Raw genomic sequence first — 22735 nt, 5'->3', positions numbered from 1 at the left:
ACACAATGGTGCGTTTTATTGAAGTTGCTGTGAATGAAGCCCCACTATAGCCTCTTTAAGCTCCGTTAGTTATGGTAGTTAGTCAGACATTTTGTTGACTCCTTGGCTGCACTGTTTACTTTTCCCAGAGTGCTTAGCTGCGCTTTGATTGGCACTGATTTGTCCCTTGCGTTGATAGTTTATACTGTGGGATAGTGGTCTGGAGGTAGCCTGATTCACTCTGTGTTGAGACTAGCCCCGTAACATTTATCTACTACACCATTTGTGAGTGCCGTCTGAAAGTGAACCAAATCATGCTATCCCAAAATATTTGTATTTCACTTGAATTTATGTACTCCTAAGTGTTTCTACTTGTTTAGACCCAAATCAAACCAAACTGTCTCTCTATGATTTACATGTGGCGATCGCGAACGAACGAAATTATCATATTTGAGAGAGGTTTAAGCACGGGTTAGTTCAGGAAATTGAGCGAATTATTAAAAAAATTTTGCTATTTGTCCAGCTGGAGTTTTCAAAATTTGTCTTCTCAAATCCAGCCCAAATTTGCGTCTGTATTAAATTATTGAAAATTGCATTATCATTCGCAGTCACGCTCGGAGAGGAGATTTTACTTGCATCAAGTTCGAAACCATGAAATAGAAAATAAATCAAATATATCTGAAGTGTTCTGTAAGGTTTCCCGGTTTTTATTTACATATACAATTAAATAACATCACGACATGACAGAAAATGCTGCTTATACACAGCCATGGCTCTATATTTTCTTTATTTTTTTGTTCTGTGTAATACTTAAAGCCACAAGGTGTAACTTTTTGGTCAGCACACCCTTACATACTGTACCTTTTAATACATATTTGAATAAAGATAGCTTCAGTAATTTGCCCAAATGACCTTTGCTCAAAATTCCATTGTAATCTGACCACAACCGTTCGAGCTATTTTGTTTATTGACAAACAAACCAAAACAAAAGCGCACAATGCTAACAAAAACATGCAGTGAAATAGAAATGTTCCATGAGCAGTCATCGCTATGTTTGTATATTGTATTCAGAATCTCTTAAACAACAACCCTGCCCAGATACTTAATGCCTTATTTGACACCAGTCTCTTGCTATTTTTGTGACATGTTTTGAATTTATTATTACCATTTATATGTTTTTGCAATTTGTTATTGTATTTGTGGTGATGTGTGAGCTACTATGTCCAATAATTTCCCTTGTGGATCTATAAAGCTAGTCTAAGTTTTTTTTTAAAAAGCCATAAAATGTGCTTCTTATCTATTTTATACATCACAGGACACACCCATAAGAATACACAGACACTCACACACACGCACAGGCACACACACGCAAAAACAAAATTGGCCTTCACAGCACATACTCGGGACAGAGCATTTAAAGCTGGAGGTGAGGGCGGGGGAGGCGCTCACAAAAGTCCATTTACAGTACGGGTCAGTACATTTGAAAGGCTTTACCACTGCAGCCAAATTCTTTGTCTCCCTCATTCACGGCGAGTTATCCCGAGCAGCAGCCACACAAAGGCAATTGGCATTATATTGTGCATATTTAGACTGCTGTCCATTAAACTCCTCTATTCCGTCTCTATTATAAGGCAATTCCCACAGAGCAAAGGCTAAAACCAACCACAGAGCTGCACTAAAGTCTTCAATGGCGATTAGCTCCGTTTTTGTCGTTTTTTCTTTTGTTTTGTCTCTACCAGGACACAATAAACTTGAACAGCCTGGATAAGGGCCTCTCAAAACAGATCTCCCCTGATCCCAACCTATTGTTTTTCCTTTTACCCGCAAATCCAAGCTTCCGCCGCCATCCCATCTCATTCACGGGTGTAATACGAGAATATGTGGAGCAAATGAGAGTCGGCGGAGGCTCAGACCAGTTCATCTTGTGTGCTTAATTGTATGGCCCCAGTCCAAGTAGGGCATTTCCAAAGGGTGACTCCCAGGTCATTGAAAATACTTGCACGGTGAAATGATAACGCTGGTTGCTTATAAGCTCAATTGACGAGGTTTAGGATTTCAACAACCAAAGCTGGGTAGATTTGACTCTAATCTAATCTTCTGAGGTGTGACGAAATTAGCCTAACATCATGCTTACTTTAGAAGCTGTGATAGTCGAAAACTGTATTGATGTGCAACCCAAGAGCTCATTCAGTGTTTCTCAACTCAGCATAAATATTTGCTTGACAACCTACTGAATTCCTAGGAAAACTGAAGCAGATAAGCAGTTTGTAGACACGTCACGAACCGTGGCACTATCTTTAAAGCGGTCAGGAGTTCAAACGGTCTTCCTTTCTTCGACTCTATTCTAGTTTGAGGAACACATGCGCGTCCTCTATCAACGGACCTGTCTTCATGTCGGAGCCGAGACATGAGACGGCGCTGAGGGATGGTTGCTATTCTGTCCCAAATGCCCCTGCCAAGAATGGACCCCCCCCCCGTCACCTGCACCGTGTACCCCCTAACCCCCCACGGAGCATAGTGTTAGCCTGTTGTCAGCTGCTCTACGATGTCCACCGACTGTTAACGCTCTGCTTAAGTAATAGGACTGAGGCCGGCTTTTACTCAGCTGTTTTTTCCCTTGTATTTGAGTTAAATACATCTTGTAGAAGCAGTTCCTGACATCAAAGCAAGCCCGGATTATACAGCCTTTTATTGTCCGATAACCAGGAAGTACGTGTTAGCATGCTAGTTGTTGTTGTTAACTTTACCATGGCTGCTAAACTAATCACAGTGAATAATTTGGATGTTAAGAATTAGGGATGTAATGATTTCCAAATCTCTCGGTACGATATTTTCACAATATACATTTCACGATACAAAATTTATTGCGATATTTTGGAGAGGCTGATATAATTGTAAATGGAATACATTTTGGTTTTAAAATACCTTGACAAGATTTGGTGCAAATCATTACTGTCATAATCTCAAGAATTCAAGTAAAAAACATATTTCTACATGTTGTTTGCACTGAAATGGATCATGGGATATGTAGTTCTCTAGTAGCTTTTCTTGGACTATATTATTATTAGCTTTTGCTTCTATAAAATAATACATTTAAGAAAAAAGGAACTTGTAATTCGATATATTGTGACACCCCACGATATTATTGTGAGACTTTTAACCATACGATATCACAATATTACGGTTATTGTTACATCCCCATTCAGAAAACATAAAGTAACAGAAGAATGATTTTGGACAACTGTTTTCTGCATGTGTAAGACAGAAAAAACAGGTTCAGACCCTATCTAACTTTTCCTGCTTGTCTCCATGGAGATGTTAATGCTATTAATGCTATTTCTTTAATGTTGCACAGTATTATTTGTCTCAAGTTATAAGTCAGATCTGTGGAGAGCCGACCCTGCTCACAATAAGAATGGATGTTTTTCAGTGTAACTATTTAGCAACAAAAAACACCTAAATGAATAAATCTAATATAGATGATTGTAATGCCATACTGTGGAGCATTCCAGGCAAAGTAAAAACAACTTGGAAACAAACAGGTAGCAGAGTTACATAATACCGCTTTAACAAACAGGTGAGTAAAAGTCTGTCTCAGTCCTATTATGTAAAGATGCACTGTGTAACTTTTCTGAGGGAGGGTCCGTGAAATGTTTTTCTCCATGGAGATGTTTCACAGTATGGTACCTTTCTATCTTCAATGGAGACCAAACCAGACAGGTCAAGTTACAGGTCAGATCTGTGGAGAGGCAACCCCACTCACAGTCACAATGCATGTTTTTCTAGGTATTTCTGAGCTACAAAACCACCTGTAACTTAATCAATGTAAAGTAGAGCTGTTTAATATCATACTGTGGAGAGAGCAATGGTATCTCCATAGAAACAAACAGGTAACCAAAAAGTTACATAGCGCACCTTTAACTACTAACCCTCAGTAGATATTGCGTTTTATTCTCATGTTTGGTTGTAGCTCTTATATCTAATTTAAGTGTGTTACCTAATATGGAAATTCCTCACAAATCAAACATTATAACCAGGAATGAAGAGAGAAGCAGGTTGTAAATAGTTCTGGCTAGTGTCTTGTGATTGTGGGTATGTTGTGAACCTTTGTTTTGGCACTGGTGCACACAGGGGGCAGGTCAAGTGGGGCAGGCTGGTGCTGCTAAGTGTTATGGAGCTGCAATGAGAGCCACATCCTCCTCTGCTATTTCTGTCAGCGTGAAATCAGGAGAAACAAACAGTCAGAACAAGAAGTCTTTGGTCTTATCTAAAACCTTGGCTGCTTTTATTCAAATTAAAGCAAATTAATTTCCTCCTGTACAGGTAGACATCTTTTCAGACGTTATAGGATTTGAAAAAAAGTAAAGGTAAAAACTATGGTAACTTGAAAAATGCCAATCTCACTGCAAAAATGAATGTCTAAGTAAGGTCAAAATACTCAAATTAAGAAGATTTAACTTGATTTCAGTAGATTTCACTTGACAAGTAATAATTAATTATTATTAAGTATTTTTTCTTTATTCAAACAACATATTTTAGTTAGTTTCTTATTTTAAGTACACAGTTATGTTTTTCGTATCTTCAGTGAACTTCAGGTCTATTTTCCTTTTTCAAGTACAAAAAGACTTGTTCCACTGATAGATTGAAATTCACTCAAATCAATATAACATATTCTTAATTCAAGTCATTTTTTATTTTTTTTTTACTTTAGATCTTTGTTATTGTGGTGCTGTTATTTTTATTTATAACCAAGCTTTAATAAATAACTTTGAGGGATTTATTGTTACAAAAGACAAAGAGAAAACCAAAAATGTATAAAGATGATATTTAAGATTTATTTTATAAATACGTCTTTCTTTATTTCAGTATACAAAATAATAGTATGTACATCCACACAAAAGTGGTTTACAAAATCCATGAGTTCATATGCTCTAAAAATATAATATATTTTGAACTGCCTGGATTCAGACATCATAGAGATAAAATGCTCTTCACCGAGTCCACAGGAGCGTGGCTATGGCCCAGAAAATACCATGTGTCCAAAAATACCAACCACAAAAATTGATGTGATTAAAAAAATAAAATTCCCTTTGTGTACTCCGTGTCCTCTGTGTCCATTGTCTTTGAGGAGACGTGTTTGGTACTTCAGAAAAGTACCACGAGGTTCCATCTGAATCCTTTTCCATGGAAAGCCACTTTCACTGTCCTCTTCTCCAGCAGAAAATCCAATAACATTTATTTTATTTAAATAGAATAAAATAGACTTTGTATGTCCTTTTGTTTGGGACTCATTGTTTGTAGAAAGGAGAAAAATAACCCCAGAGGACGGTGATCTTCACGAGTCTGACGCTGTCGCACACTCCACTGTCCCAGCGAGTAAAGCACTGGCTCAAACTCACTTTGATGAGTTTGATAGAGAAATGTGAGGCAGAGGAGTCCAGGATGGTGATGAAGGCTTTTGTTGAGTGCTGTGGTTCTTGTGCAGTACACGGTCATCTCATTTGCACACGTATCTCTCCACGATGCGCTCACACTTCTTACAGGTGACGTAGCAGCACCAGTGGTATTTACAATGGCACCGCTCCACCAGCTTCTCCGTGTACGGGTTATAACCACGGCCACAGCACATTAGGTCACAACTGTCACTGCCAACCGACGTCTTGTTGCACTGCCTGAAAAACATGAACAAAGAGAAAAAATGCAGATCATGTTTTACTTAAATACTTGTATATTTAAAATGTTTTTCCTCAGCTGTACCCAGATTTTCCCCATGTATTTTGCCCCAGTACTGTGTAAGGAACTCTTGAGTGATGTCTGAATTTAATTATAAAGTGTTTTATTGTCTGATAATCAGGAAGTGCACATTAGCATGCTAGTTGTTGTTGGCTTTAATGTCACTGCAAAACAAAACAAATATATATATATATATATATATATATATATATATATATATATATATATATATATATATATATATATCTAGTTATGTTTTTTCTGACAAGCACTGAGATCCAGAAGAATTGACAAAAAGACTAAAATATGAACTGACAAACTAATACAAGAATCACATTACAGAATATGTTTTTACAGAATAAAACAAACAGTTTTATGCACAATAAGACATGATTTTTTATTGTTTGTGAAAGAAACGTAAAAAATTGCAGACTTTGTGGTTTGATAATAGCGTCCATTCAAATTTAGATTTTGATTCAATTGTGATTCATTTTAGAGCCCTGTAGTCAAAACCAAAATAAAACAGTGCATATTCTCCTCTGCACAGTCTTTCTCAGCAGTGGCAGCTGTGAAATGTATTCTATATTCAGTCCACCCAGAGCAATTAGTTTTATAGCGTCATTCTAAAACATTTAGTCTAGCTGTTTGTCCCCTCTCACATCCCCTGAAGAGCCCACAATGGTCTTAATAGTGGCTGACCTGTTGGCCTCACTCTTTTGTGTTGTCCTTTTTCCAAACATTTTCTCTGTCTGTCGTGAGCTGTGGATGTGGGAGCCTGAAGCCGCTCTGAATGAGGGGAATGGCCCTGTTGTAAATCAGGCTCAATACTGGGGCTGGCCTCTTTAGTTTGCCCTCAGCACATTATTGCATTGTTTTATGATGGTAAAGTGTTAAAGAGCTGTATGGTGAGAAGGACATAGAGCTGATGGCCGTAGAGGGAGGGGGCAGGGGGAGGGACAGGATTCATTTAGAGTGTAAGACAGGTTTATTACATCGGTGGGAGCGGGGACTTACACAAAAAGCCCACATAGTTGTGTTATGTCAGGAACAAGATTCCCTTATATTACGGCTGTAAAAGGAGCAAGGGGAAAGGCACTGCTCTGCTTTCCACATCTGCAGGATAAAGTAATTTAATACAAACGCACACTCCCCAATAAAGGCTCTCTCTACTTTATAAAGCAGAAGTCACACTTTACATATTACCACAGCTGCAAATGTCACTGTCCCAGATTCTCTGAAGTAAATGAATTAGATTTGATTTGAATGAGGAAACGACATTCACTGTGGCTATGTAGGCTAATAAAGTTACTTCAGCTACAGGGACATAGGGATAAAAGTCAGTTTCAAGTTGCAACTGTTAGCTGTTTTCTGTTGTTGTTTTTTTTTTGGTAAAATTCACTGAACACAGTAAGGTTTTACATTGGCACAGATGCACAGATCACATTAGAGCGTCTATCACAAACTGAAGTAATGGCACATCAAACTGAGTCTTGTGACCGGACAAATGCAGTGACAGTGTTATCGGCTGTACACTTGAGCCCTATGGGACAAACTGAGTGTCCGGGACACAACGCACGTCTCCATTATGTTTTATTTGTGGCCATCATAGTTAACGCTCTGTTTAATTATTTGGTAAAAAAAAAACTATATTTTAGTTCAGATTTAGGAAGTTTTGTCAGACAGGGGGGTAAAAGGATATTGTTTACCCAGAGCCAAGTGCAAGGAGGGATACCTCGCAAAGTCTTCTCGTATGCATTTTTCATGATCTGTACATTCGACCCAGAATTTGGTGGTACCCCTTTGTTTCTATTTACTAATTTGTGCGATCATGAGTCAAACGGAGACAAACAGACTCACTGCACGTTCCCTCTTAAACACGTGGCACAGTCTAAACTAGGGCTGTGTTTAAAATGTAAGAACAGCTTTATCTGTGGGGACCATTAACCATTTCCCCATCTGCCCTGCTCCAATCAATATGAATGCCCAAGTGCACTTTAGACTAAGTATAGCTCCATTAGTCAGTGTTTTCAGATAGTGGGACAAGGACTTGAGTATGTGGCCTTTTCAGTGACACATGCTCAGACAGCTCACAGACACTGTCCTCTCACGGGTCAGAGCTTTTAGGCCGAGTGCCAAAACCAACGCTGCCACCTGGAAGGCCCCTTATTACAGTCAACATCCTCAATGAGCTGACATTAGGAACAAGCAATATATGACATTTTCTTTTTTTGCTTTACCTGAGCAAGACGCTGTATTCCCCCCTTTCAGCCATTTATCTCATCAAGATTCAAACAATATTTTATCAATGCATCAGGAATGTGCTAATACAATCATAAGTGTGGACATTTTAAGACCAAAGTAACGAGGCTCACTGCAGCAGTTACTGAGAGGAGTTTTCAATTTCTCAATGTAAAGTCAATTGCAACCAAAGTCAGTGGAGTCAGGAGGGCCCCCATGCTCACTTCAAACATTCTATGGTCTATGGAATTTACCTTTTGGATATTTCATGACAAAGTACCATGTTTTAAAACTGTCTCTTGCCCCTCATCTGGGAGTATAACATCACCACATGTTGAAAAGTAAAACCATCAATATGTTTTAAAGACTCTTACCTGTCCTGGGTGCCCACGGATCCTTGCTTGTCATTCTTGGTGCAGAAGTCTGGAGAGCTCTGCAGATACACCAGCTCATTCTCTCTCACCGGCCGGATGTCGATATCTTTTGGCACCAGCTGCTTGCGTGTGCCAACTGGTCTGGGCACGACTTTAGTGGCTGACAGGTACTTAGTCTTCAGGTCCATGGCGATCTCCCTTAGGTCCTGCAGGCCTCTCCAGCAGGTTCTTATGGAGCAGGAGCCAGAAACGCCGTGACACTTACATTTCATCACCAAAGCATCTCTCAAAGCCTGGAAAATGAATAGATAATGATTAGGTTTAGGTTGAATGTTTTGTAATATCGCAGTATTGCATTTGTATTTAGAGTTCAAATGACGAGAAACATTATAAGGTTCTATCATTAAAGGTGAACTGTGTAATTTTTGGTTGCGAGCCATCACCTACTTGTTTCTAAGGACATTTCATTACTCTGTCTGGAATGTTCCATAGTGTGACATTAACCAGCTCTACCTTACATTTATTCAATTACAGATAGTTTTGTAGCTCAAAAATATCTAGAAAAACAGCCAGAGTTGGGTTGCCTCTCCACAGATTTGACCTGTAACTTGGTCTGGTTTGGTCTCCACTGAAATATCATGATATCGTATCGTCAGAGTTCTCACAATAATATCATGGACCATCACAATATATTGAATTACAAGTCTCTTTGCATAAATTAAAGAGTGCAGCAATAGCTAAAAAAAAAAGACAGAGGGAACTACATAGACCATGATCCTTTGCTCCATTTCAGTGTAGACTACAAGAAAAAATAACAGTTCTAAGCACTTTTAAGTCTTAGTTCTTTGGATTAAGTCTTGTCAAGGTATTTTAAGAGGAAAAAGTAGCATATTAGTCTCCACAAAATATCGCAATAAATATCATACAGTGAGATGTATATTGTGAAAATATAGTACCGAGAGATTTGGATATTATTACATCCTTAATTGTGAGCCTCCCCACCATATCATGACCTTTCCCACGATATCTCAATAAATATCGTACCATGAGGTTCATACTGTGATTATATCATATCGTGACACTTGGATATCGTTACACCCCTACTGTGAAACATTCCAGACAAAGCAATAACATCTGGAGAAAACCATTTGACGGACCCTCCACTAAAAAAGTTACACAATGCACCTTTAAAATCTTTGTCAAAATTGCTTTGTTCACATATTATGTTCTTGTTCTGGAATAACTTCTGCACACTTTTATCAAGATTGTGTAGGGTTTGGTAATTTTTGTTTCAAGTTTACATGAGAAAACCTCATTTCCCGATTCTATTGTGTTGGTCAGGGGTCAGAGCTTAAAACCTCCGCCAAAACCTCAGAGCTGCCCATAATGCAGAAAGAACCTTGTAATTCTAAGGAGATGAATTGTTCCTCTGCCTATTCATGGTTTCAGAATGATGAAAAATTTGTCCTGTTGCCATAGCAATTAACAATGCAAACCAAAACAGTGGCAACAATAGCAGTTTACCACCACCGAGTATAGAGTGAATGAATAATGCAGTGAAAGGCACCCTATAAATCCAATGCATTGTTATGAAAGATTTATATATTTTGAATGGTACTCAAGATGGCTCCTATAAACAGTTGACTGCAAACCATAAATATTCTTCTATTTAGAACTTTTAATGTCTAACCTGCTTTTTAATCATGCCTATAATTTGTCCTATTGCCTTGTTTTTAAATATTAATAGTACTCTTTTTATGTTGTCTTTTGAGTGTTTAGAAAAGCGCTATGTAAATAAAATGTATTATTATTATTAGGGGTGTAACAAAATATCGTGATATCGTATCGTCAAAAGTCTCTCAGTAATATCGTGGGCCATCAAAATATATTGAATGACAAGCTTCTTTACTTAAATTCATTGTTATGGTGCAGCAATAGTTAAAAAACAGAGGGAACTACATCGACCATGATCCTTTGCCCCGTTTTGATGGAAACTACATGAAGAAATAGCAGTTCTAAGCAGTTTTAAATCTTTAAAGTTTTGTCGAGGCATTTTAAGAGGAAAAAGTAGCATATTCACAATTTTGTTAGCCTCAACAAAATATTGCAATAAATATCGTACCGTGAGATGTATAAAGTGAAAATATTGTACCGTGAAATTTGGATATCGTTACATCCCTAATTATTATTATTATATTTCATAATTGTTTCTATAATAAAAAACACCTTTACCTTTCTCCCCACTTCACTGTTGTGCAGATGCATGAGCTTGTTGGCGTGGGAACCAGGCTTCTTCATTTTCATGGGGGCGTCGGAAAACTTGGAGCCCATGACGAGGCCGTAGTGCAGGTTATCCGCACAGCCGCCCCATCGGTATCCAGGCTCTGGGATCTCTGCCGGGATGGGCCCACAGGAGCACAGCCTCAGATCCCCGGAGGTACAGGCCCGCGCTATAGTGTGACTTATGGTAGCAGCAGATAAGGCATAGACAAACGCAGCCTCTCTTGTTCCTGCACAAAAGAAACACAAAACATATTATTACAGTGCGCATGATGGTTTTATGGTTTTCTAATTATTGCTTGGTTTGGTGGGATAGTACCAGTTGTAAATATTTATCATAGTTTTACATCAGTTAAGTGGCAGTTTGTGGGAAAAAAATTTTAAAAGTACAAAAATACAGGGAGTTGCGCTAAGTTCTAAAAAATGTATTTTAATCCATGTTTGAGCTGCATTGTAAATGTATGTGCAATGTGCAATTTTATGCATTCTTAAGGTGGACACTTTGGGTTTTTTGCCTCTTCCTGCACCTACTTTTTCTGTTTATCTAGTATCCCCTTTTATTGTTACATGCTGTCTAAGTGCAAAATAAAAAAAAAAAAGAAGAAGAATTAGAAGAACACCTTTGTATCGCATTATAACCAGAATAAAGTAATATAAAGTTGTCATTTATTTTTATCAATCTTATCATAACTATTGTGCAATTTCGACAAGTTTTGGCCATTCATAAAATTCTGTTGCTAAGTAATAGGGATGTAACAATAACAGAAATATCGTGATATTGCATCGTCAAAGGTCTCACAATAATATTGTGGACCATCACAATATATCGAATTACAAGTCTCTCTGCTTAAATTCATAGTTATGATGCAGCAATAATTAAATGGAACTACATAGAAAATGATCTTTTGCTCCATTTCAGTGCAGACTCCATGAAGAAATAAATGTTCTAAACACTTTCAAGATTTTTTGGATTCAGGCTTGTCAAGGCATTTTAAGAGGAAAAAGTAGAATATTCACAGTTTTGTTCGCAGCCTCCACACAATATTGCAATAAATATCGTACCGTGAGATACGTATCCTCAAAATATCGTACTGAGAGATTTGGGTACATCCCTACTAAGTCAGGTCATATCTGCTTCCCATATCCAACCAGGAAGTAAAATGATACACGTCACCAAATTAAAAAAACTTGCCAAAACTAGGATCTTAAATCTTAAATGTAATCCTGTTCACTATGTTTCTGTGGAACGAGTAGCAGTCTAACCATATGGACTTCACATGAGAGAAATTACTTTTAGCTCTACTCATTGTTTACGTAATAGGCCTATCTTATGTAAAAACGGTCAGCTGTCTTTGACTCAAAAACTATCAGAACTGCTGCTGGTCACGCCATACTGTGGACTGACCTGTGATGTGATTAGAGCTGATTTTCATACACAGAAAGCACACATGTTAAAAACTAGAGCAAGACCAAATCACGTCTGACCATGGCCTGTGAGATCAAAGCCATTCCAATGCAGAGATGAGCCATTTCCTGTTCGACGTTTGGTAAATGACTCTACGCCGCTCGTTTCAAGGTCTTTTGGACAAAGAAACGTAAGTCAGACTTCAGTGTTCCGTAACAGATGTGCAGCCAGGTTGTGCAGTGGTCCCATGGTTTAAAGATAATAGTCTTGCCACAATACTAACATTTTAAACTTGATTTCCATACTAAGGAATAGACTTGATACTTCATACCAATTCCAATTTACGTAGAGTGTGATTTTTCAACAAGTAACAGTACTTTCTTTTATATTACCACGTGGCCATATATCTGTCCAGGTACCGTATTTTCCGCATTATTGGGCGCTCTGGATTATAAGGCACACTGTCATAGAATGGTCTTTTTTCTAACTTTTTTCACAAATAAACTGCACCGGACTTTAAACGAAACACAACAGTTCGATGGGTCAGTCAAACTCTGTTTGGCACGTTCACGGTGACTCTGGGCTTTGTTCAATTGTGGCGTGTAGGGAGGGTGCTGTCTAGGACCGCTGGATTGTTGGCGTGTTTGCAGTGACTCAGTTGTTCAGTTGTGGCTCAGAGTGGCACATTGCACTCGCTTTTTCGGTTCATTCCTCCGTTCCATTCCTCGTCTGCGGGGAGTGATGAGTGTGGCTGCGGGTGTGTTTCGCTGTGCAGTCGCTCTCTGCTCAGTGCATGTTTGTGTGCACTGCTGGTGGTGCGGCTTTGTAGTTTACTGAAGTCCTGCTGGGACACCCGAGTGAATTTGTGTATGGGGTGCTGTGGATTGCGGGGTGCGCAGTCATTTTTTGATGTGGTTGGAGGCTTAAGAGCGCGCCCTATGGTGCGGAAAATACGGTAAGTCTATGTGGCAAACCCTGGCAAAAAAAAAAGTTTTAGGTTAGTCTGAAAACTAAAAGAAAAAATACTAAATTGATTTAAACAGTACATTTTCAGAAGCCTGTGATTAATACGAGTGTTCATGGTCCTGTTCAGAGATTTGATTTTCAATAGCCTGATTCATCAGCCGGTTTCACTTCGTGCAGAGCATTAGGATTCGTTCGCTCGACAGTAGGTGGGTACTTTTTTTATTTAACCAATCGCTGCTATTTGGTCGTGACGTATGTAATGTGCCAAATTCTGTAGGAAGAAGGACAATAACATCTTTCCCCTTGATAAAATTCACCAAACATTCTCTTTGTTCTGGTTGTAAATCCTCGATCTCGGTAATTGTTGCCAAAACAGAATGTCTGTCTTCGTCTACATCCATCTCGACCGCTTTGTTTACTGTTGTGCTGTACCACAAAAGTGACCCAGACAGGCTCCTTGAGTTTGACGTCATGGCTTCACAGCTCTTTGCTAATTGGCCGGTGCATGGTCTACAACGTCCGGAGTTCTTGCAAACTGTCTAGTGTATTCCGATTCTTGACCTAGTCACTGGAGAGAAATTAAATTGAGCGTAGGCACTGGGTGGCACCAGCCTGGCTAACTTTTGATAACCCTTGATGGAGCATTGTGTAACTTTTCTGGTGGAGTGTCTATCAAATGCTTTTCTCCATGGAGATGTTATTGCTACGTCTAGAATGTTTCAGTATGGTATTAAACCTTTTTTTCTTCACAGAGATCCAAACCAGACCAAGTTACAGGTCAAATCTGTGAAGAGGCAACCCCACTCACTTATAAGACTACTTGTTTTTCTTGGTATGTTTGAGCTATAAAACCAATTGTAATTTAATAAAGGTGTAATAAGGTGCTCTACCTTACATTGTTTAATGTCATACTGTGGAACATTTCAGGCAGAGCAATGACATATCCGTACAAACAAGCAGGTGAAGGACCTTCCACCAGAAAAGTTACACAATGCACCCTGAAAGATAATAGTTACAATGTGCACAATGCTGTGGGAGCTAGCACTTCTGGGTGGCTGTCCTATAAGGTCTGTGAGGGCAGGCAGAATAAACAGGTGGTGTATTTTCACTGGCTAAGGTAAAGTTGACGCAATATATCACAGCTAATACGCTATAAAAATAAGTGCGTTTTGTTCGTGGACAGGACAGCTGTCACGAGAACATAAATAAAGCAGTGTTTTTGAACCGAGACTTCATCGTCACTGCCAACTATCACTGCACATTTTTAAACTCAGCTCAACTGGGTGACGCGCCTAATGACCTTGGTTTGGGGTATTTATCGAACGTCAAACACTAGATTCAAAATAGACTCTTGTGGGCAGGAGACCACAGGCGCGACATTATTTTGCCTCTTCCTGACCGTACCTCTGTGTCGGGGTGGGCCATGTGCCAGGTCCAAATTTAGTTTTTATCACGATTTATGTAAAGTTAGTATCTTTGAACTGCTACAAGAAATAATTTAACCCTTAACTGTTTACGGCAAATGGTTAAATCCAACTGTTGTTAACTCAGGGCATTGAGACTGACCAATAGGAGCTGTGGGCGGGAAAAAAGTTGAGATGTTTTGTTTGTTTTTTCCATGACAGATGCTGATTGTTTAAAATCCAGAGTTACCGATGGCTGATAATTTCCCCCAAACTTAAAATAAACTGAATATACTACAAGCTCGCCCACCACTCTGTTTTATTACAGTGTGGATAAAAGGACAGTGTAGCGTTCAAATAAGACTTCATGCACATTTTTTAGACTGGTTGGCCTAAACAAAATATCACCTTATGTTGAAGAGTTAAGGAAGATAAAATACACTAAAAAGTACAGATATAGGCCCTATAGATAGAAAGAAAAAGGCTGTATTTGAAAATAGAATAGAAATCAAGAAAAAAAACTTGTGAATCACGATATGACGATTTCACCAAAATAACATATCATCATAGGAATTTAATACATTTGTTACTTTGTTACATTTGCTTGAATAACCTTTTAAATTCAGCTTACATTAACATCAAATTATAAATCAGATGTAACATACGCTTACTTGTTACCCTTACTGAGTAGTAGTTTTCCAAATACTTTCTTATTCTTACTTGAGTAACTTCTTCGATCACTTTGTCCTTCTACTTGAGTAATATTATTCTGAAGTAACGTTACTCTTATTAAGTAAAATTTTTGATTACTCCACAAGGGCTGGGTTTTATGCAGAAGTTGCCGATACGATACATACCTCGATACATATGCAAAGATATGATACATATCTCAATACAGTGAACTTTCAATTCGATAATGATTTGATACAATAAATTTCAATAAAACATAATGGCTAAATCATGGCTGTGATACTAAAAGTCTTTGTTAAACCACTTCTTGTGCAAAGTGAATATGAAACACAAATATTTTACTCATCAAAACAGTGAAAATGTCAAATGTGTTGCATAAACAAGTTTTCTTCCAATAAACAAGCAACAAAACTGTAGCGTTGTAACAAAATAATTTAAAAAAATATACCATGATATTGATACTGTCTCATCACATTAAACAATATGATATATCGATATTTCAATATTTATGCACACCCCTATACTCCACCCACCTGTGCTAATATATATATCACAATTTCATTTTCATCACCATAGTACTTAGTCCTACCTCTGTCCAGATCCGGTCGGTACTTGGGAGCGTCTGGAGGGATCTCAATAGACGAACAATTCCACCTCATGTCTGCAAAGGTCTTCTGACAGGTCTTCTTCACTTCTCTGGCCGCTTGGATGATGGTCTGCATGATCTCCAGGTTACTGCGGCACAGCTGGGCCTGAGAGGACACCAGGCCCGGCAGCAGTTTACAGTGCTGCGTCTGGTTCACGTGTAGAGATGCTGGAGCGTGTGATATAGCCCTGCAAGAAAATCATTGGGAATACGTAAGGTTTAGTCTTAAAGTCTTAAAGTCTTTAAAAAAAACAGCTCTACCTTACATTTATTCAATTACAGGTGATTTTACTGCTCAAAAATACCTAGAAATCCATCCATTCTGACAGTGAGCGGGGTTGCCTCTCCACAGATCTGACCTGTAACTTGGTCTGGTTTGGTTTCCATGATAATAGAAAGGTTTAATACCATACGGTGGAGTGAAACATTCCAGACAAAGTAATAACATCTCCATGGAGAAAAGCATTTGACTGACCCTCCACCAGAAAAGTTACACAATGCACCTTTGAATATAAAAGCACTACTATATAATAAGGCTGTAGTCAACTATGGTATTTAAATTCTTGGTCGACTGAAGACAGGTTCTGTTGATGGATTGGTTGACTAAAAAAAGGGGACGTGGCAAAAGCTCCAAAACCATTACGTATCCCAATGTATCTGACCCACTTACGTGCAAGGGACTTTAAGCGAAAACAGCTACTTGCGCAGAAAAAAGTACTGACAATATTTTTATATAAAGACTTAAGATTAAATGTGCACTGCGCAACTTTTCTGGTGGAGGGTCCGCTACCTGCTTGTCTCCGTGGAGATGCAACTTCTTCGATCACTTTGTCCTTCTACTTGAGTAATATTATTCTGTAGTAACTTTTCTGGTGGAGGGTGTAACCTGCTTGTCTCCCTTATGATCGATAGGTTTAGTCTGTACTGTCGAACATTCTAGGCAAAGCAATAACATTTCCATGGAGACTAGCAGGTGGCGGACCCCCCACTACAAATGTTACGCAGTCATGCGTTTAATCTTTTCTTTTCCAGAGTTGGGAACTTGCAAGTTGTGACTTGGACTTGAGTCAGACTTGAGTCACTATTTTTAGGACTTGAGACTTGATTTGATAAAATGGACAAAGACTTGGGACTCGACTTGGACTTGAAGGTCAGTGACTTGAGACTTGAGCCCTGTGACTTGAGAAGACTTGATGCTTAGACTAGTTGACAAATTAAGCACTCTTAATTCTTAATTCTTTCTGTTCCGACCATAATAATTCGCACTCTTGTCAAGACATTTAAAAAGGAAAAATTTGCATTTCTACAATTCTTATATAAATACTCATATATAAATATACCATGACTTTTTTAAGTACAATTTTGTTTAAAAATTATATAAATAGCAAAAACATAAGCTATATTTGCTTTGTACTTTGGTTTAAAGACTTGAAATGACTTAAAGCAGATGACCTGGGACTTGACTTGGACTTATGGGCCAGTGACTCGAGACTCGACTTGGACTTGCCTGTCTTTGACTTGGGACATGACTCGGACTTGAGGTCAAAGACTTGAGACTTACTTGAGACTTGTCCTACCTCTGGTTAATACTAAAGAAATCTCCAGCTAACTCGCTCACTAACTGCAAAATAAAATAATAATTAAACTAGATGAAAATTTGGTTGAGTAATACACTATCGACTGATTAATCGACTAAATGACTAACGCCCTACATCCCTACTATTCTTCTACTGCACAGAAGAGTAAAATATTTATTCACAGTTCAGTCTTGTGCACAAAAGTCTGGCCACGGTAACACAAACTGAAACAGATAGTGTTTTAGACCATATGTTTTTCTATAACCACAGAGCAGAAACATCTTATCAGAGAGAAATCCCAAAGGACCGTCAGCTGTAGATTCATAAAGTAAATCGGACACCTTTTTGGCAATACACTTTCCTTAGTCCTCCATGCCAAAACAAAGAACACTCATACATGTAATGGATAGAAATAAACTCACAGTGTCTTAAAGAACCTCTACACAATATTTTCCATGCATTTCAGCAACTTTTATCTTGTCCCAGTGCAGATATGTTGTGTAAGCAGCTCTTGAGGTCAAAATATGGCCGATGTTTGCTATCTGCGTCAAATTTTAAAGCGTTTTACTGTCAGATAATCAGGATGTGCACATTAGCATGCTAGTTGTTGTTAGTTTTACATGGACAGCGAAACACTCGTGTCTCGGAAAGTGGTGAAAAACGCTCATAAACTCACAGCGGTGAATAAAAATGATACTCTGAATGCATGTGGGAAGTAAAAAATATGTTTGGGTCAGTGCTAGTTTTGTTTTTCAGGTTTTTAAGGCAGTAAAAATGAGATACAGCCCCTTTAAACTCACGCAAAAGTTCATCGAGTTTCGTTGCTCTGTTTTATAATTTTGTCACATAATTTTGATTGAGTTTACACAGGGGACAGTGTGTGTCTGTGGTCTGTTCGTGAGAAGCCCTGGCCTCTTGCTCCTCTGCCTGGTTTGCATTAAGGCCATGGGGCCACCTCTCTGTGCCCAGTGATAAGCTGTGACTCCACTGGGCTCTGTGTACTGCAGCACTCACAGGTGTTTACAGCCTCATCTGGTTCACATTGTACTGCTGTGCATTATCAACACTGTAGGAGTTTGCATTGCATTCAGCACATGGCATCCCTGCGCCCCAAGTGTGACTAACTGTGTTCACAGACACACATAGACTAGGGCTGTAACTAAAGCTTACTTTAGTATTCATCCCGTCAGACGATTATTTTGCTGGTAAATTTTGATTTTAGAATGTCGTCTGCAAAGAAGAAAATATCCAGGAATGTTTTGTTGTCACTGTAGTTTAGACCACAACAAATTTATTCTGAAAGGCATGGGATTCTTGTATTAGTTTATCAGTTCAGATTTCAGTATCCTTTCGGGTTTTAGAGTGTTTCGGTATCAGCCATCCGCGCTCCCATAGTGTCACTTAAACTGCATTCTAGGCCTGCAACTAATGCTTATTTTAGTTTTCGACTGATCCGCAGTTGCTTTTCCGATTAGTCGAATAGTCAGACAAGCATTTCTCTGGTAAATTAAATTTTTTTGACCAAATAAATGTTGAAATATGAAGTCTTCTGTATATAAATATTTTAAAATAAAGTGTATTGTTGATTAAGTCTGAAATTATTTATTCTTTTTTGACATTTTGATTTAATAATGCCACCGTTGTTGTTTTCATATGTTTTAGAGTCTGCATAGTCAACCATTGTCATGTCATATGTTGTGTGTATTTTATGTTAATGCTACTGACCCCTGCTCCGAGCCAAATTTCTCCACAAGGACACGAAATAAATGAAAACCTGAAACCTGAGCGATTTTCTAAATACGACTACGGTTGCCTTTTATAGTCGATGATAGTCACAATTAGTCTTTGCAGCTCTAAAATTCGGATGAAACTAGGAATAATTTTGGAGCTAATCCTAGACTAACCCACAACTAGAGCAGGACCAAGCCAAGACTAGACCAGGACTAAACCAGTAATAGACCAGGACTAGACCAGGACTAAACCAGATCTACATCCGTTACTAAACTGGGCTCAAACCAGGACCGAACAGGGAGTGTGAAGAACTCAGCACACCCTCACACTTGTGTTTAGCTCAGTACAATGTTGTCACAGATCTAACTACAACACCCAAATTTAAAAAGCTCAAAAACAAGTCAAGCTGAAAACCACAAGCGCTTTGGAAATATGAATAACTTTTCCGAAGTGATAAACAACACGCTCGCAATACAGAAATAACCTGAGAATATTCCGTACTGCCCAAAATGTTTGTGCAATCGATGGTTTATGTCAACAGTAAAAAGTGTATGACTAACACGTGTTTCAACAATAAAGTCTGTGCATTCTGTCCTCCATTTTGACTTACAGTCTCCGACACACTTGCAACTGCTTGGCCCAGGTGTGCATCTTATTTATATCTCACTGTTATTTTGATAAGGACTCACGGAGGACATGATAATATACGCCGAGTGCCTATTTCAGCTGTAGCAGATGTTACAGACTCTGAGATGTCCATTCATTACCGCACAATACACAACACAATCTTTCCTTGATCAACCAGAGGAATGCTGGGGGCCCTTTTCAAACCTGCCATGGACACACGGCAACACAAAACACAGAATTACTCACTCGCGCAATATCGCTTATCTGAAGTACGCTAAAAAACAACTTGTGAATGGAAAATGCCCGATGTTTTGAGAGGACAATGCTTTAGCGTCGGACAATATATCGCAATCAGATTCAAACTGCTATTTGAGTTTCCGCTAAGATTAGATCATAGAATGTCGTCTGCAAAGAACACAATATCCAGTTTTTTATAGCTATATCTTGTTGTTCCTGTTTTTCAGATCGCCACAAATATATTCTGGCATGCACGGGATTCTTGTATTAGTTTATCAGCTCAGATTTCAGTCTTCTCTTAAATAGGCCTGTGAGTTAGTGTTTAATTTTATGAACGCTGGAACAATATATATTTGGGCTCAGTATTTATCGTGTGCACAGTTTTTTGCACTTCTGGGTAATTTTGGTTATTTAAGCCATAAAAGGTTGAATTTCTATCACTCATTTAAAGCAGCTCATGGTTTTTTAACGCTATTGTAGATTTAGAATAGTTTTGTGGTTTAAATCTGCTTTTGGGTTATTGTGTCAGTTGCATAAATTTGTTTCAATATTATCGTTTATCGTCTATATTTCCTTCAGCGATATATCGTGCTTCAAATTTTGTTATTGTAACAGGCTTACTCTCAAATGTTAATGATTCTGGAGTTGTTTACAATGAGCTTTTTGAACAGAATACTTTTATAAACATATCTAGTCGCAATACGAGTCAGAAAAATGAACTACATTTTGCTTTCTAAAATTGTGCAGTGCTATATATTATAACAATAAAGTATCTCTCTTTATATATCCATAATACTTACAGCCATTTGATGCCAGAGCAGACCTGAGACAGGAAAAGGGCAGTGAAGACACCAAAACGCAGGACATGGGAGCAGCTCCGCATGGTGAGAGGGGCTTTGAGGCACGCCAAAGTTCACACTGGAGTTCACACAGGAGGCAAAAGACAAAAGATCTCTCTGGGCCCAAATTTAGAAGTCAGTCTTCATTGTATAGACACTCTGAAACAAACAAACAAACAAAAAAACATAGCAGATGCTTAGATAATGGGGAAACCTGGGTAGTGCAAGCGTCATTGAAGGATGGGTCAAATGCAAGGGGTGGATTTCTCTACACGGACAATAAAGTGTAGCTTAACCTCACACAAATATATTTTTAGTTAAGATGTAGACTATTAATTAATATACAAATAGCAAGATGGTGTAAATGATGAGAAATACAACCAAGCAAAAATGAAAAACATTGAATATGCATTGTATTTATTTTTACATGATGCTATTTTTAGTATTTTATTTTCAATACTGTGAATATTAAGTCACGTTACTCACTACTAACAACGCTGGTCCCAACTCATCAAATCAAAGATGAAAAATTGTGCTTCATAAAAATAAATGGAGGCCTTATAACTGCTTTATACAGTGACAGCTCGCCACATTTGTTACTATTACAATATGAAGACAAACAGCGGATCATTACGGGTTTATCTGATAGATAAGTAATCTCTTTGCACAGATCTTTAAGTGAGCGCAGGTAGCTGATAAAGGGGCTTCTTCTTCCCTTTTCTTTGATTGGCTGAGGCGCGCGCAAACTGTGTCAAATCACTCATGAATTATTGTAATGAGATTAGTGAAACTAAACATGCCGGTGTGCGGGAATTCTGTTTTGCACAACAATCACACGATTTGTTAATTCAGGCCTTTTGTGGTCGCTGGGGCGTTTTTATAATCCTTTACTCTAAACCAGCCTCTTGATACTTGTTGTTTGATGAAGACTTAAGTAGTTCACAAGGATTTAATTGTTCAAATTGACACTAACCCGAAGTGCCCTAAAAGCAGCTCCTGTTCCCCGTAAAGATAAGCACAGATCGCCTCTCACTGTAGTAGCAGCTTTACCGATGTCAAGCCAGAATCACACACAATGGACATTAAACTTTGCCAGGCTCTGTAGATTGATAGAGCCACAGTCTCACAAGATACTAAATTAGGCTTAAATCCTGGGGAAAAATCACAAGGGATCAACAAATAGACAAGTTTTCGTAATTTATATATGATTTACGCAGTTTAAATGTTTAAAATATGAATTGCAAAGTATTTAAATTTAATCAAAACTGTAAAAAAGCTTTCAATGCTGCTGCAAAATGACTTGTCACCGGCTGGTTTTGTAGGAGCATGCTTTGTTTTCTACTCTTTGCCTTCACATTGACCGTATCCATTGTGCGTAAAGAAACACAACACTCGCACCAAAAAGTTCGCTCTCACCTTTCCAGCGTGTCTCGTTGTGGAATAAATGCGCACAGGAACAATGCAAAGTGAGCCTGAGTATCCTTTCGGGGTGTAGTCTGTTTCGGTATCAGCCAAACACGCGAGTAAAATCCAGAATCGGGAGGTAGGTTATCTCCACACAGGTAGTACGCATGGTGCGCTTTGGGGAGGCAGAGTGGGACTGTCAGGGCAGGAGGAGCGCGGAGTGAGTGAGTCCTGGTGGGGGTGAGAGCGGGTTAAAGTAGTCCTGCGCCGCTTTGATCTCACTGCTGATGTCAGAGCCGTATTAGCATAAGAAAGACGCGGCTCCCAAAGCTCAGGAAAAGCCCTTCGTATCTCTACAGGCAACTCCCGTGAGTTAGAGCGTGTCCACAGCGCGATGCACGATGATCTTATGATGATGGTATTTTCAGCGTTTTTGTGATGCGGTTTAGATTATGAAACGAGATTAACGCATGTAATTAAAGCGCATTTTAACCACACAGACTAATATTAACAAGATATTAAGTTAAGTTAACATTTTGTATTTTAAAAAGTCTGGCAAAAATACGGAGTAAATTTTTTAACAATATAAGAATAAATATTTGACAT

At 38.6% G+C, this 22735-nt stretch overlaps 1 protein-coding gene across 1 annotated transcript; it reads right to left on the bottom strand.

Moving 5' to 3' along the window:
• Positions 1-4836: 4836 nt before the first annotated feature.
• wnt11 (wingless-type MMTV integration site family, member 11) lies at positions 4837-22331 on the bottom strand. The gene is made up of 6 exons (XM_020930284.2): positions 22142-22331; positions 20687-20884; positions 15658-15902; positions 10557-10834; positions 8325-8617; positions 4837-5651 (listed from the first exon to the last, which is right to left on the bottom strand). Exons 2-6 carry the CDS (start codon positions 20767-20769, stop codon positions 5477-5479), a joined length of 1074 nt encoding a protein of 357 aa, XP_020785943.1. The 5' UTR covers positions 20770-20884; positions 22142-22331; the 3' UTR covers positions 4837-5476.
• Positions 22332-22735: the final 404 nt, after the last annotated feature.

This window comes from Boleophthalmus pectinirostris, unplaced genomic scaffold, assembly GCF_026225935.1.
Source record: "Boleophthalmus pectinirostris isolate CB_2022bp ecotype Guang Dong unplaced genomic scaffold, ASM2622593v1 HiC_scaffold_12, whole genome shotgun sequence".
In the NCBI taxonomy this organism is placed as follows: domain Eukaryota; kingdom Metazoa; phylum Chordata; class Actinopteri; order Gobiiformes; family Gobiidae; genus Boleophthalmus; species Boleophthalmus pectinirostris.
This window is presented reverse-complemented; position numbering and strand designations above follow the sequence as displayed.